The following is a 15,878-nucleotide window of genomic DNA, read 5'->3' on the forward strand; positions in this document are numbered from 1 at the left end:
CGCGTCAAAGCGAGAAGAAAAGCTTGTATCTTATTTTGTAAAAGCTGGAGGGCTTATGGTTTTTTCTAATTTTTCAGCCCATGTTATATTGAAGAATAGGAGCAAAACAGGAATAAAGTGGAGTTTTATGGGTGTTTTTGTAAAATCACATTGACCGGAAGCAGCTGTCGATTCCTTAATGTTCTTGAATTTCTGAGGAAAAATTACTTATTCTGGGAACAAAAAACCATTTCGATAACATGAAGCTAAAAACTGAAAGGAAAACGAAGAATGGGGGCATTCTCTTTAATAAACAAAATCCAATATTCACCTCACAGAGTGATACAGATACAAGGCCACATTCAATACCCAAGGTTCTTTAACAAGCTGAGCGCAGAAAAGTTGAACGAAAACACTCCCTGTGATAAAATTGAAAGACAGAATGGGCTAGTGCCCGGAAAAGTGAATTTTTTGAATTGTCACTTGTACAAGATTATACATTTAAGGCAGATTAGTATAACTCGTGCAGCAACACGCTGACAATACAAAAGGTAAAAACTGGGTTAGAACTTCATGTTCTGTACAATATGCGCATCCAACACAATTATCTGAGAAAGATCTTCATCAAATTCCTGGCCGAAAATGACCAAACATTCATCTCTGTGTATTATTCTCTTCCAGTGAAAAGCCACAGAAAATCCTCCCCTTCCATTGTACAAATATTGCCACCAACATAACTTCTATCCAGATAACTCAAAGCCCCGACAAGCTATTCATTTGGATCTGTTTCAACAGACACAGGATCAGGCTGTAAATTTTCTGAATCAATATCAGGGAAAACCTCAGATTGCAGAGAAGGAACAATGTTATTTACATGCAACCATGTCAATTCCCATAAGCTATCTCCACCAAGGGCGCTCCTCTTAACAAGTACCCCCTTAGACTTCATTACAGACAAGGTGTTCTTCAGGAGTTCAGGGACTAGTTCCTGAAGCTTTTCACTTTTTTTACCTCTAACTTTCACCTTCATACATTTTTCCATCCTGTTGAGGACGCCCAACCACAGTTTACAGAATGTGGTCAATTGAGATAGCTCATGAAACAGCTGGTGAAACAATTTAGTAAGGAGCTTTAAGGCAAGAACAAGTGTCTCTTCCATGTTCCGGTAGTCTTTTTGTGATGCGAGCTCAATCAAGTCATCCAACATTGTAAAAAGGACCATATCAAAGCACTGCAACCAGAGACCATGTGGAAAGTAAATTTCATGCTCTCCCGTCAAGCACATTTGTAGGGATGAAAGAGCATGATTCCTAACTTCTCTCTGATCCAAACTAACTTTCCTCAGCCCCTGTACAAGCCTCAGCCACATCTCCCCAATATCATGGGACAACTTCACAGCTTCGGTCTCTGCCAGAGCTTCCCTAGTATCTTTGGACCAGCGTGCTAAACAAGCCACTGAACCTGCCATAAGATCCACTGCCCGAGCAGGTCTATCAGCAGGTCCAACACGAGACTCTGCAAAATTTCTAGCTGCATCGAGGCAAAGAACATAATTAGCTGGAGACAAATGGGCTCCATCAGACATAATGAAAACCAGGGCATCAAATCCTGCTTCAGAAGCTTCTGGATGTCTTGCTGTTATGGAAAGTAAAAGAGTAATAGTTCTCCATCCCATTTGAGAACGAATGTGCGTGGCATTTGCTTTTACCAGACGACTGACTTCCTGTGTAATCTGCTCACAGTATGCATCAGCAACACGGGCGTCAAGCTTGAGAACAAGTTGTAGTGATCTTAAAAGTTCATCAGCTAAGTTCTCTTTATAGGGAAGCAACCTCAGGCAGATGCGGAGGAGTCCAAAAACAGCTTTCTCAATCAAAGCACAAGGCATTACTGTTGAGTGGACAATATTAGCAATATGCTCATAAACTCCCTGCCAAAGAAGTCTTATTCTATCTCTGTTGTTCAAGGTAATTGCAATCAGCAGTTCCAAGCAGAACACTGCCGTGTCTTCATCTTCAGGAGAACTACTACCCTTCTGAGGTCTCCCTGCAACCCATATGAGTGCCCGTGCCAACTGTAGCAAAGAATCAGCTAGAAGAAACTTACTTTCTGTAAAGATATTATCAATGTGACACTTCTGAATTGTCTGCAGTGTGCTATGGTGAGCAGCGAGTTGTTGTTCAGTAGGTTGAGACCTTGGCTCTTCAGTATCTAAAGATAGGAGCTGACTAAATCGCCCCATAAGTCCTGAAGATCTTCTAGGAGTACCTATAGATTGCATATGAGTGGAAGATAACGAATTAGGTAGGGGCTTCCCTTGTCCTGTATCAGAAGGTGCCTCTGATTCATCAGCCGCATCACTTGCTACACGAGCAGGAAGAAGGCCAAGCTTATGCAATCTCAAGACGCAATCCAAGATATTTCTCCAGCCAGTACGGATGAAATTACCGTATTTGTTTGCAATAGTGAAAACTGTAACAGTTGCCATCCTTGCTTTTGCATCATCGCCAAAGGCTAAAACAGGTTCCTCAACCAATGAAGGATTCAAGAGAGTTGTGAACTTACATAGAGATACTACCAGATCATCCAAAACATCTTCAAGATGATGGCAAGCTGAAATCTTTGCAACAGCCAAGAAACCATCAATACATGTTTGGTAGACATCCTCATGTTCAGCATGATCAAATACCACAGAGATAGCAGCAATAGTTGGACCAGACATTGTGGCAAACATATCATGATCAAGATAGGCTCTCAAATCACACACAATATATGGAGAAGTTCTCTTGGATTTGTGCATCAAGTCAATCCAACGGCTTGGGTTCATTTCAGCAAAACCAGCACCTTGTTCTGGTGTTGTGCGGATCTCATTGTTGCATATAGAATGATATAATTCAGATAGATATTCACGAGGGAGATCATTACCTCCATTAATGTTCCGATTATTTCGAATGAAATCTTCCTCTGTCATCTTCTTCTTCACCTGAACATTATGCTGGTCAGTATTGAGCATTATAACTGAATATGACAACACCATAGCAGCATCTTTATTAGCTAAAATCTGTGGAGATTGCTCATAATATCTCTCTGAAAACGCCTCAAGTACCCTTTGTATTTTTTGAGATTCCCCAGGCAGTCGAAAAGTTTCCAAAAATAGCCGCAATGCAATATCCAGGTTCATGTCTTCAAAATCAAATGTTCCAGCAAACTCATGAAGAACTTGAATGCAAAATTCATCATGATTTCCGAGAAAGTCCCCCACAAGATTCTTATCTAGACCAGCTGTAAACCTGAAAAAGCAAGCCACACTCTGGGGATCAAGTTTCTCTGGCAACAGATGTGTTCCTTGGAGAAACTCTAGTCCTTTCTTTGGGTCTCTATTGAAATGATCAGCCCCAATCATTAACCTTCTTTTTATGTACTTCCTCCTACGTACAAACGGTACCCAATGATCGGGATCACTATAGCTCTCACACTTAACCATCCAGAATGGAGCATACTCCTCAAGATTTATCGGAATTTGTTGCGAACTACATCCATTGCTTATCCTCTCAGCCATTCCCTGAATTACAGCAATCAGACCATCCAAAGCAAGAATGTTCATGGCAGACAACGGAGAGTTCACGGGGAATGCACTCTTTGACAATAAATTTGCAAGTTCTTCAAAAACATTGGTGCAGGTGATATCACAATCCAAATTTGCATACATTTCTACCATGAAGGACTTCTGCCTGCAAAAGTCAACGAGAGCCTCCATAGCTACTTCCTGCTGCTGGTATGAAGCCCCATAACGACTTTGTGCAAGTCTCAAGACAACACATGACAAGAAGGCCTCAAGTTGTAGCTTTAGTTCATTTCGCAAATGCTGATACAGATTTAGAACAATGCCGCAGACAGTTGAAAGAATCACTGGACTCGTTGACAGGCCAAATACCATCAGATTTTGGAATAATTCATCCTGAACCAAACTCAACAATCTAGGGTGACTGCGTATAGCAGAGCCACCCAGTTCAACGGCTGAGTTGATCAAACAAAGGGCAAAAAGTGGAACATCTTCATCAAAAGCTGTTGTATTTGCTCTGGGACCCATCCCTATATGTTCGACAACATTTAACAAGGAACACAAGAAGTGAAATATCTCAACCATGCATGGAACTCCATATGGTTCAGTCATTAGATGTAAATCATTAGGAACATTATCCTTCCCGTTATCACTCATGATCATGCCTTCATCTATGACACCATTAAGCACAACTGTAGAGGCAGAAGAAGAAAAAGCTCCAGAAGGTGGCTGGCTATCATATTCAGAAGTACCAGTGCCATTCTCTGACTTGCTATTGAAACTGTACTCATTGTCAAGGCCCACAACCTACACTAGAAGAAATTTAACTCATAATGCTCCAAACACATTCATACAGAAGAATAAGCAAAAAACAAATGATCTATCAATATGATATCTGATATCTATCTTCATTCAATTCTAGAACTTCTCTTTGGTGCTAATATACGAAGACTACTTTGTTAGAGCATAATTCTTATCCTACTCCTCCTCCCCCCCCCCCCAAGCCAGCAAGGGCAACAAAAAGAAAAAGGGATAATTTCAGATACCTCCCCTCATATTTCATTTCGTAACACAACTTCCTTGTGGTTTACGATACTAAGCTTACTTTCCTTATTTTGGATTTTGTGTACCAATTCTTTTAACCTATTTATCACTAGTGTAAAGAAAAATTTAATTTGACTTATTTACCTTATTAATATTATTATCTATTTTGTTTAACAAGTTCTTTAAGAATAAATTTTTTTAATCCATTGGCTGGCTCTCCTGAAACAACACACAACTCACACACCCAGAAGAACAAAACACAACAAAGCTCAAATCTTTTTTTATTATTGTTATAGAATGAATCTAGACACTTACTATAAGATGAATTTAGACACTTATTATTGAATGAATGTAGACTCTTTCTTAGTAGTGTACATAAATAGCAGATTTGTAGGAATCTCTTTTATTTCTTTCCTTAGTTAGCATCTGATGTACATGTATTTATATTGCTCACCTCTTGGAATGAGAACACAAGTTATTCTTTCTATTCCGTTCACATGGCATCAGAGCGGGTTCTCCGGCTTTACCGGAGTTAGATAGAGAACTTACCGGAACTATCAGTTAGGGTCAGAATACTTTTGAAGGGTTTGGAATTTGAAGTTTAACCATCTCTCTGGCATCGACTTTACATTTTCGTCCAGCTTATGGTGTTTGTTTGTTCAGGAAACCTCGGCCGGGAAAATCTCTGACCGTCCCAGGTTTGGTTCATAGTGTCAAGGTTTTGCCACCTTTTCTCTGTTGTGTTCAGATTTTGTTTCCTTCTGTGATTGCCTAATCCTTAGTAGTGAACCAACTTTGTGTGTAGAACTTTGGCCCTTTTTTTTTATAGCTTTGAGATTAATCTGTTGGTTGGTGTTTCTTGGTTACTGATTCTTACACTATTGGCCGGACTTTTGATTGGTTACTGCCCATTAGATTGGCTCTATTGGAGTTCTGTTTCTTTGTTTCATTGGGTGTCTTTCCTTCGCTGTTTCGTTGGATAGTGTTATTCTGGTGGAGAACTTTTGAGCTTTATTGGCTTTTCTGACATTTATATTGATACTTTGCGGATTTTTGGAAAGATGACCATAAATAGTAAGCAAGGAGGAAATAGTGATACAACTTCTAGTCCAACAATCCTAGTTTCGGATAAGTTTCTTGAGTTCCTTCAATATCATAAATCAATTAAGGAATCTTCTTCAGTTACTGCTTTTGCCGGGCCAGATAAGACATGTCTTATCACCTCTTCAAATAAATGGGTGATTGACTCAGGTGCCACAAATCACATGACAGGTAATCCAAATATTTTTTCTAGCTTTCGATCACACAAAGCACCCTCTTCAGTTACTGTAGCTGATGGAACAACATATAGCAGTGTTGGATCTGGAACTGTTAAACCGACTTCCTCTATGACTCTGTCATCTGTATTAAGTCTACCAAACTTGGCCTTTAATTTGATTTTTGTTAGTAAAATCACCAGAGACCTTAATTGCTGTGTAGCGTTCTTTCCCAATCATTTTGTGGAAGAAGCTCTGTCCTCAGTTTCAGAATATTTCTTCATTGGATTGTGAGTCATGTCGATTTGCAAAACATCATCGCATCTCGTTAGGTCCAAGGGTTAATAAGCGAGCTGAGTCATCTTTTGAGTTAGTTCATTTTGATGTTAGAGGACCATGTCCTGTTGTTTCTAAAACTGGACATAAGTATTTTGTCACTTTTGTAGATGATTTTTCCCGAATGACTTGGATTTACTTTATGAAGAGTCGCTCTGAAAGTGTTTACTCACTTTTCTGCCTTTTGTGCTGAAGTCAAAACTCAATTCAATGCTTCGGTGCGTATTCTAAGGAGTGATAATGCTAAAGAATACACGTCAGAGTTATTTCAGTCCTACATGAGACAACATTGTGTACTACATCAGTCTTCATGTGTTGATACACCCTCTCAAAACGGAGTTGCTGAAAGGAAGAATAGGCATCTACTTGAGACAGCTCGGACACTTCTGTTCCAAATGAAAGTTCCTAAACAGTTCTGGGCTGATGCGGTCTCCACGGCTTGTTTTTTGATTAATCGCATGCCATCTACTGTGCTTGGAGGTAATATGCCTTACAGTATTCTTTTTCCAAATAAGTCATTATTTCCTGTGGAACCTAAGGTGTTTGGAAGCACATGTTATGTTCGAGATGTTCGACCATCTGTTACCAAGTTGGATCCCAAGGCATTGAAGTGTGTTTTTCTTGGTTATTCTCGCCTTCAGAAGGGGTATCGATGTTATTCTACTGAACTTGGCAAATATTTGGTCTCAATTGATGTGGTGTTTTCAAAGACTATACCATTCTTCTATGCACCTCCCGTCTCTACAAGTCAGGGGGAGGAAGATGAGTGGCTAGTATATCAGGTTACCCGTACTTTGACAGAACAATCAGATTATGTTCCTTCATCTCCTAGCTCTTCTATCGAGCACCAATCGACTATTGTGCCTTCAACACCTGCTCCAACTGTGTTAGCAAGACCACCAATTGTTCAAGTTTACTCGCGCAGGCGAGAGACAAATGATACGTCTCCTGCACCAGTTCCTTTGTCATCTATTCCTCTTCCGCCTGATCCTCCAGAAGACCTTGACCTTCCCATTGCTTTACGCAAAGGTACACATACTTGCAAATCCACATATTCTATTGCTAATTTTGTTTCCTACGACCACTTATCCCCCGCGTCTAGATCTTTGATTGCGTCTCTAGACTCCATTTCTATACCCAAAACGGTGAAAGAGGCTTTGAATCATCCTGAATGGTCTGAAGCAATGCTTGAGGAAATACATGCCTTAGAGGAAAACCATACTTGGGATTTAGTGAATTTACCTAATGGAAAGAAAGCAGTGGGATGCAAATGGGTCTTCACGGTCAAAGTTAATCCAGATGGCTCTGTGGCAAGACTTAAGGCCAGACTTGTGGCCAAAAGGTATGCTCAGACTTATGGAGTGGATTATTCAGACACATTCTCTCCGGTTGCCAAACTTACTTCTATCCGCTTGTTCATCTCTCTAGCAGCTTCTGAGAATTAGCCTTTGCATCAATTGGATATTAAGAATGCATTTCCTCATGGTGATCTTCATGAAGAGGTGTATATGGAGCAACTACCTCGTTTTGTTGCTCAGGGGGAGTATGGAAAGTTCATTTAAAGAAGTCCTTATATGGCTTGAAGCAGAGTCCCCGGGCTTGGTTTGGTAAATTTAGTGAGGTAGTTCAAGAATTTGGGCTAAAAAAGAGCAAATGTGATCATTCAGTCTTCTACGGGCAATCAACAACTGGATCTATTTTCCTTGTTGTATATGTTGATGACATTGTGATTACAGGAAGTGACTATGCAGGAATCTCTTCTCTCAAGTCTTTCTTGCACACTAAGTTTCATACAAAAGACTTGGGACAACTGAAATATTTCTTGGGAGTAGAAGTAACTAGAAGCAAGAAGGGAATTTTTCTATCTCTGCGAGAGTATATTCTTGACTTACTGGCAGAAACTGGTAAGTTGGCTGCCAAGCCTTGCAGTACTCCAGTGGTTCCTAATTTGCATCTTATGAAAGATGATGACGAGCCATTTAATGATCCGGATAGATACATGAGGTTAGTTGGGAGATTAAACTATCTCACCGTGACTTGTCCAGATATTGCTTTTGCAGTAAGTATGGTTAGCCAATTCATGTCTGCGCCCACAATCAAACATTGGGAGGCTTTGGAGCAGAGCAGATCCTATGTTACTTAAAAAGAGCTCCTGGACTTGGCATATTATATAGCAACCACGGGCATTCCCGCATTGATTGTTTTGCAGATGCAGATTGGGCTGGATCCTAGTTTAACAGAAGATTTACTACTGGTTACTGTGTATTTGTTGGTGGAAACTTGATGTCATGGAGAAGTAAGAAACAAAATGTTGTATCTCGGTCCAGTGCAGAATCAGAGTATAGAGCTATGGCACAATCAACATGTGAGATAATGTGGATACACCATCTTTTAACTGAAATAGGGTTGAAGCATCCTACTCCATCAAAGCTCTGGTGTGACAATCAAGTTGCGCTCCATATTGCCTCAAATCCAATGTATCGTGAAAGAACCAAGCATATTGAAGTTGACTGTCATTTTATTCGTGAGAAAATTCAAGAGAACGTGATTTCCACTGCCTACGTGAAGACAGGAGAGCAACTAGCTGATTTGTTCACTAAAGCATTGAATGGTACTCGAATTGGTTACCTTTGTAACAAGCTGGGCATGATCAACATATATGCTCCAGCTTGAGAGGGAGTGTTATAGAATGAATTCAGACACTTACTATAGGATGAATCTAGACACTTATTATTGAATGAATGTAGACTCTTTCTTAGTAGTGTACATAAATAGCAGATTTGTAGGAATCTCTTTTATTTCTTTCCTTAGTTAGCATCTGATGTACATGTATTTATATTGCTCACCTCTTGGAATGAGAACACAAGTTATTCTTTCTATTCCGTTCACAATTATCATCATCATTATTGCAAGATTAATACACGTCCCATTTTCTTGGATGATGCTTTCTCTTTTTAGTAGCAGTAGCAGGAACTTCTTCCAGATATTGCAGTTGTTAATAATATCTTTTGAACTTCTGTTGGCCAAAATCCCAACTTTCTCCTTTTCTTTTGCAAACACTATTTCCGATTTCCAATTAAACAAGTAAGCAGCTTTTTTTCCAATTACAATCATTGATTTCCTTCTTCTTTTTGATAAGATATTACAAATGTTGATTTTCAATTACAACAATTAAAAAGTTGTTTCAATGTTGACAGATATCGCTATCAGCCTCGCTTTTCCCCTAAGCCAATCTCCTCTCCCACCCACCAATTCCCGGCCGATGGGGAAGTTTTGACTGAGCAAAGTCAGGTCAGTGCAAATGGGTAATTTTGTCAAAAGACTTTATAGTTCCGAATTCCGATTCATGTCAATTCACAGTTTTAATCCCATTAACTGAATCCAACAAACCCAAATAACTCTTCTTCTCGATAACACCAAATCTTTCATTGTCATCATAAAAGATAATCCTTCCACTAATTCCACAGGAAGGACATGGAATGCAACGTGTTTGCAAAGTAAGAACGACTTTCCAATCAATGGATTTAGATTTTTTACTATTAAAGAATGTGTTACATAAAAGGGTATATTAGTAAGGGTAAATTAGTCAAATTGTAAACTGTTTACATTACTGATAAATAGGTTAAAAGAATTGTTACAGGAAATTCAAAATAAGCAAGATAACCATGTTATCATAAACAGCATGGATTTTAAGCTTCAAGTGTTTGCACCTAATGGAGGGGCTATTAGTGCATTTGATGTTATTAAGATTTGACCACTTAATGGGTCTGAATAATCTGAATCATTCAAATCTTAAAAAGAGTATTAAAATAGCATTATTATTCAATGATTTTTGCGATGATCACTTTCATCACCACTCTGTCGGCACAATCACCATCGTCAACCATCATCAACAACCACTACCACCAAGCACCTCCACCATCACAACCATCACCATTGCCAACTGGCACCACCATTTACTATCACAACAACCACCAGCACCACCACCACTACCACCAACCACCGCCATCGGTAACCACCAGCCACCACCTTACAACCTATTATTTTGTGGTTAATATTTTAATTATTTTACTTGAATTTTATACTTATTAATTTTAAAAAGATAAACTATAAATATTCGGATATTGAGAAAACTTGTTGTTGAGAAAACTAACAGTCTTAATTATTCAGTTCTAAATACATCATCATAATTCAGATTTAGACAACTTAATCTTAATAAAAACAAATGGTCCCTAATACAACAAAGCGAAACTTGAGGGAAGATCTATGAAATTAAGACGAATTTTAGATGCACATACAGAAGCAAAGAGAACTATCGATTAGCTTATGACGTCAAGGCAAGTACTGCTTTGTATTGAATTGTATAAACCACATGATCTAAAAGCTTAAGCTTTTAAAAGAGGCCACTTAGCCCACTCTTTTCCTTGTGCCAACACAAAAAAATATTGTTTTATCAAATGATACCCATAAGTGAAACTGGATCATGAGAAGAATTATAACACCATTTGTTTACTACCTTTCTTAATGATTTTGCACTCTAAGAGGGGAATGTAGACAATTCTGATGGATCATTATTTCCCAAACCAGGAAGAAGAATGGTACATACTGCAGGAAGGATAAGTTCAAGATACATATAATTAAAAAAAAAAAAAAAGAGGATGCACCAATACCGTATTTTGGGTGGAACTGCCTCGTCTAACTATAGAGTGTTGAGTGTTGTCGACATCCGGAAGGTGTGAAAAGATACATCTCACAAGTTCATGCATGGTGTGACGTGCTATCTGCTGTAAGAGCTCACTCTTGCTTCCAGCTTGATGAACTACTCTAAAGCACGTATTGACTATGGTGCAAACATGCTGATTACTTAACACAACTGATGCTTTACTTCTCATGCATGCCAAAAGTACTTGAAGTATCTTCATCAATACAACTTCTTCTGACGCAGGATCAGTTACCTCGAATCTGCAACTGGTCACAGCATCCACTACAGAGTGCATGGCATTTTCAACGTTGGCAGTATTACAATCAAGAATATCAAGACTCAAAATTTTGAAGACAGAAGACAATGCAACACCAGTGATAGGTGCCCCAGTTTCATCAGATCGAATAACATCCAGAAATGGCTGGAGATATAAGGCTGGACTGACGGATTGCCACTGATGCTGCCATGAGAATATCTGTTTACGTAAAGTCTTCAGAGACTGGATGAGTGAGTGCTCTAGTTGATCATCCCCAGATACATAACGACCACCCCACCTCGCATTTCTTCTCATGACTGCTAAAACAGCACTCACTTCAGAGTTAACCACACAAGCTATATCAGTTTTAATGGAAGAGATGGTCTCGCAATCTTCTGGCTCCTCTTCAATTGCCTTGATACTAGATTGTAGCCTTAAACGCCCCATTGCGGAAAATGTGTAACTCGAATGAACTCTGAATATGTAATCAAGAAAAAGCTTGCAGGGAGTATGATTGAAGCAAGTCAAAGCATACCCCTCATTGTCTACAAAAGACACCATTAGAATCGAAGGGGTCATATAACATATTTGTTGGAAAAGCAACTTCTCAAAAACAATCATAAGGAAGCAAAGCACCCTCTGAATAGGGGTAAGATATAAACGCCATATAAAGGTAGTGCTTCTTATTCAGGAAACATACAGTACCAATTGTATAGATCACTTTTTTTTATCGGTACTAGTTGTATAGATAACTGACCCGTCTCAATTCCTAAAGATGTCGTTTGGCTTGTTGAATAAATTTGGAATAAGTAGAGACAAAAATATATAGTCCATCGTTGATTGTTTTTGCAGCATGGGTTGAATTATGGGTGGGGTTGTAATCACCTTACCATGGGATAACTTTTATCCCACTGGATAAATTGATGCTTTTACCCCTTCTCATATTTCTCTTCTTCCATAATAGCCACCAACTTACTTTAAGTAAATGGAAGGGCGTGGTAGTGCTTCCAAACAATTGACATATAGAATACACATCAAAAATATATCCCACTACTCCTCAAAGATATTTCATATCAGATGTGATAAAACTATTCAAGTTCTCTGTTTAAAATAAGACCTTCAAGAAAGGAAAAGGACAAAAATCTCACACTGGCGGGTTTTTGACTAGTGACTAACAAAGACATCAACAGTCACAGTCAGAAGACCTAATCTGTCCATCTGCATAATCTCTCCTTGCTGATAAACAAATAAAGGAATAAGGATCGAATACAACTAAGGCTCAATCCAAGCAAGATGGCGTCGACTATATGACTCATTGTCCATTTCACTTCATTTATGCCGTCTCAGTCCAAATATTATAAAAAACTTAGTTTCACTAGCATTAGAAGCTCTTTACATTTTCTATAGCCATATAATTCTCTAACAAAACTAGAAGACTCCTAGCAGACATTGGACTTAAGGTAAACGTACATATATTTCTAAATCAAAGGAATAGGGGTCGAGTAAAGCATTAAAAAATAACGAAACAATAGAAACACACATAACACTAACAATCAAAAAGAGGAACGCCAATGATGTGACTAGTGACTAACTACCCATCAATAGTCTAAGTTACATGAAGTCATCTGGCCGTCAGTGCAATCTCTCTGCTGATAAAATACAAGAGAATAAGGGAAATAAAGCATTTAAAAAATAACCACATCATCCATGTCAAAAAAAAAAAGAAACGAAGCGGACAAAGGTGGATTATTTTACCAAAATTTAGCATTCAGTTGATGACAAGTGGAGAAGAACAGAGTGCTTTTTGCCCAAAACACCAAGCAAGCACACATTAAACTTGCAGTTCCTTTACCTATGTTGCTCGCTAGTAGCAAAATTTTATTTGACTTAACCTTTTATTTGACTTATGTACTATACCAGTGGTAGTAGAAGAGAGCATTAAAATAACATCACAGCAGAGCTTAAACTCCGAATAGTTAAATAACTTAGTTTCCTGAAAGTCATGATAGTATGTTAGGTATATACAATAATATCACTAGCCGAAACAATGACAAACATTTCGCTAAAATTGGAAAATGTCATAAATTGGAATGGAGGGGGTATTTAATAATCTTACCCCCTCCGTCCCTATTTATGTGATAACAGTATTTTTTTAACTTTGTGACATTAAATATGTCATAACATTTGTATGGCTATAAAAGCACAAAATTTAGTGGGCGTTAGGACATAAAAATTGTAAAATTCCAAAAAAAAAAAGTGAAAAAAAATTTCAAGTTAAAATGGTATTTGAAATTTATTGTGTTTGGACATAAATATTATTTTGGGTTGTTTTTGAAGTTTCGTAGTGATCTAAGCGAAAATTTTGAAAAACAACTTTTTGGAGTATTTCAAATTTTCGAAAAATTCCAAAATGCATCTTCAAGTGAAAATTGAAAATTTTATGAACAACCCCTTATTTCGAAAAAAAGTGAATTTTTTTTGGAAAAAAGGGAAAAATTTCTTATGTCCAAACGGGCTCTTACATGTTTAAAGTTAAATTATTTTCAAATACAAAATTGACATTTTTTTTAACGATTAATGTGGAAATAGTGTAAATAAAATGGAACAAACGGAGTAGACCAAGAAATCATTAATTAGTTGACAAATTAATTCTCAAACGACCTCAACTCAGGGGCTCGTGAGGAATGACTAATTATGGACTTACATTAGTAATATTTAACTTGACCCTTATATTGAAGTTGGAAGTTTGAATTATTAGAAGGATCACAATATTATTACGATAATCATTTCATGTTTGATGAAGTTGCTAGAAAACGGACTGCTAAAATACTAGTAATACTCAAAATGCAGATCATTAAACCCTTAAACTTCATAACTTTTACGAAATGTGAAGCAATTAAGAATGCATTTCTTGTAAAGATCACACAAGTAACTCTGTAAAGTGGAGCTAAAGCTTTATTCGTGTAATGGAAAGTTACTACATAAGAGGGATTAGGGTTTTTATTTCACAAAGAGGAGAAAATGCAGGAAGAGCAATAGGAAACTTACGGCTCGATTTCGGAGGAGAATGCCGGGAGTTCGCCGAAGAAAGAGATGGAGAAGGAGAGTGGACTTATTTGAAATAAATTGCAAAATTTAGGCCCTCAAAGTGAAATCGATAAAGCCTAGACTTTCCCATTTCCATCCAATCAGTCAGCTTTACGATTTACATTTAATTTGTAGTACTTTCATATAGAGTAGCTTTTAAATGGAAAACTAACGGGAATGACCCACCAAAAGTACTTATCCGAAAATAATAGTACTACTTATTTTATTTTAAAATATTACTCCATCCGTCTCATATTAACAGTCGTGATTACTAAAAATATTTATCTCAAATTATTTATCATTTTAGATGTTCAAGGCATAATTGATTATTTTTTGCCTTTTTTATTCTTAATAATAGTTGTTCTTGAAGATGGAAATAACACATATATAGAATAAATATTCAATGAATCGAAAATTACTTAAGACATAAATAAGGGTAGAATAATCTAATCCCTTTCCTAATTAATATTTCTTAAGGGACATGTAAAAAAGAAATACGACACATAATATGATACAGAAGGAGTACTACAATTTATACTATAGAAAAATATTCACAAAGTACTCAATAGTTATATATGTGTTATATCCTCACGGTATATAATTCACATGTTGTATACCTTAAGAGGTCGTATGGTGGGGAAATAAGTTATCCCTAGATTATAATGATTGGATTATAATACGAGAATTAAATAATAACAACATTATTTAGTGAATATATTTTTATTGAAAGATGTTTAGGTCATCGAACTAAAAATGAGATATATAGGGTACAATATAAATATGTGTTTGGTTTATAGTAGATAAGTTGGGATAAACTTTTATTTTTAATTTTAACCTTGGATTTTTTAAAAGACTTTGGGGAGAAGAGACTTGGAGAAGGATATCTTTGTCATTTTAGTATTTATCCTGGGATTAATGAATTCGAGATTATTATCTCACCTTTATTGTGAAATAGAATACTATTTAATTGTGGGACTAAATTAATCCTGAGATTGCTAATCCCTGGTTGAAAAATTCAATTAAACGCAAGGTAAAATAATTTTGTAATTAATCTCGGGATTATTATCCTTTATTTCACCTATCAAACGACCCCTAAAAGCCCGTTTAGTTGGTTGTACAAGTAGGATTAATCTGGTTACAAAACAAACTAGCTAATACTTTGTTTAGTTACTATTCTTCGCGTGTAATTCAACAATGCTATTATATTGTCTAATTACAAATTCACTTTTCCTCGTTAGTAATGCCAGCATAAGTTATGCGAAAATATATTTATTATTTTATGAGCGATATAATATGGAAAGTAGATTTATTTTATCTGGTCTTCTTCACTAACTCTGTTATTAATCTGTATTGTTGTAAATAAATAAAACAGTAATCTTTCTGAAAACAGAAACAGAAAGTTAGTATAAATAAATTCTGAAAACAGTATTTGAATTTCAAAATAAATTTTGAAACATTATAGAAACAAATCGAGCCCACTGAATACGCAGTGTGTCCTTAAGGAAATTATTCCCCCCAAGTACCCGAGGTTCTGGAATATATCATCCCAGGATAGAATGATTTAACTCACCAGCATATCGGTACCAAAAACGCCGATGAACAACGAACCACTCGAAGGTTGCAAAAGACACTGAATTTTTCGTGCAGAAGAAGAAG

At 37.2% G+C, this 15,878-nt stretch overlaps 1 protein-coding gene across 1 annotated transcript; it reads right to left on the bottom strand.

Moving 5' to 3' along the window:
- Window positions 1-259: 259 nt before the first annotated feature.
- Window positions 260-14,331, bottom strand: LOC104229074 (ARF guanine-nucleotide exchange factor GNOM-like). The gene is made up of 3 exons (XM_070171935.1): window positions 14,184-14,331; window positions 10,848-11,680; window positions 260-4,348 (listed from the first exon to the last, which is right to left on the bottom strand). The coding sequence occupies exons 2-3, from the start codon at window positions 11,580-11,582 to the stop codon at window positions 749-751; spliced, it is 4,335 nt and encodes a 1,444-aa protein (XP_070028036.1). The 5' UTR covers window positions 11,583-11,680; window positions 14,184-14,331; the 3' UTR covers window positions 260-748.
- Between the last annotated feature and the right edge of the window lie 1,547 nt (window positions 14,332-15,878).

This window comes from Nicotiana sylvestris, chromosome 4 (assembly GCF_000393655.2).
Source record: "Nicotiana sylvestris chromosome 4, ASM39365v2, whole genome shotgun sequence".
Taxonomy (NCBI): Eukaryota; Viridiplantae; Streptophyta; class Magnoliopsida; order Solanales; family Solanaceae; genus Nicotiana; species Nicotiana sylvestris.

Bases quoted from the DNA above. Each gene is read 5' to 3' on its own strand.
- LOC104229074 (XM_070171935.1), bottom strand. From the start codon at position 11,582: ATGGGGCGTTTAAGGCTACAATCTAGTATCAAGGCAATTGAAGAGGAG. The intron at 4,349-10,847 runs GTATTGGTGCAT...CTTCTAGTGTAG, and splicing joins GCAGTTCCACCCAAAATACG to GTTGTGGGCCTTGACAATGA.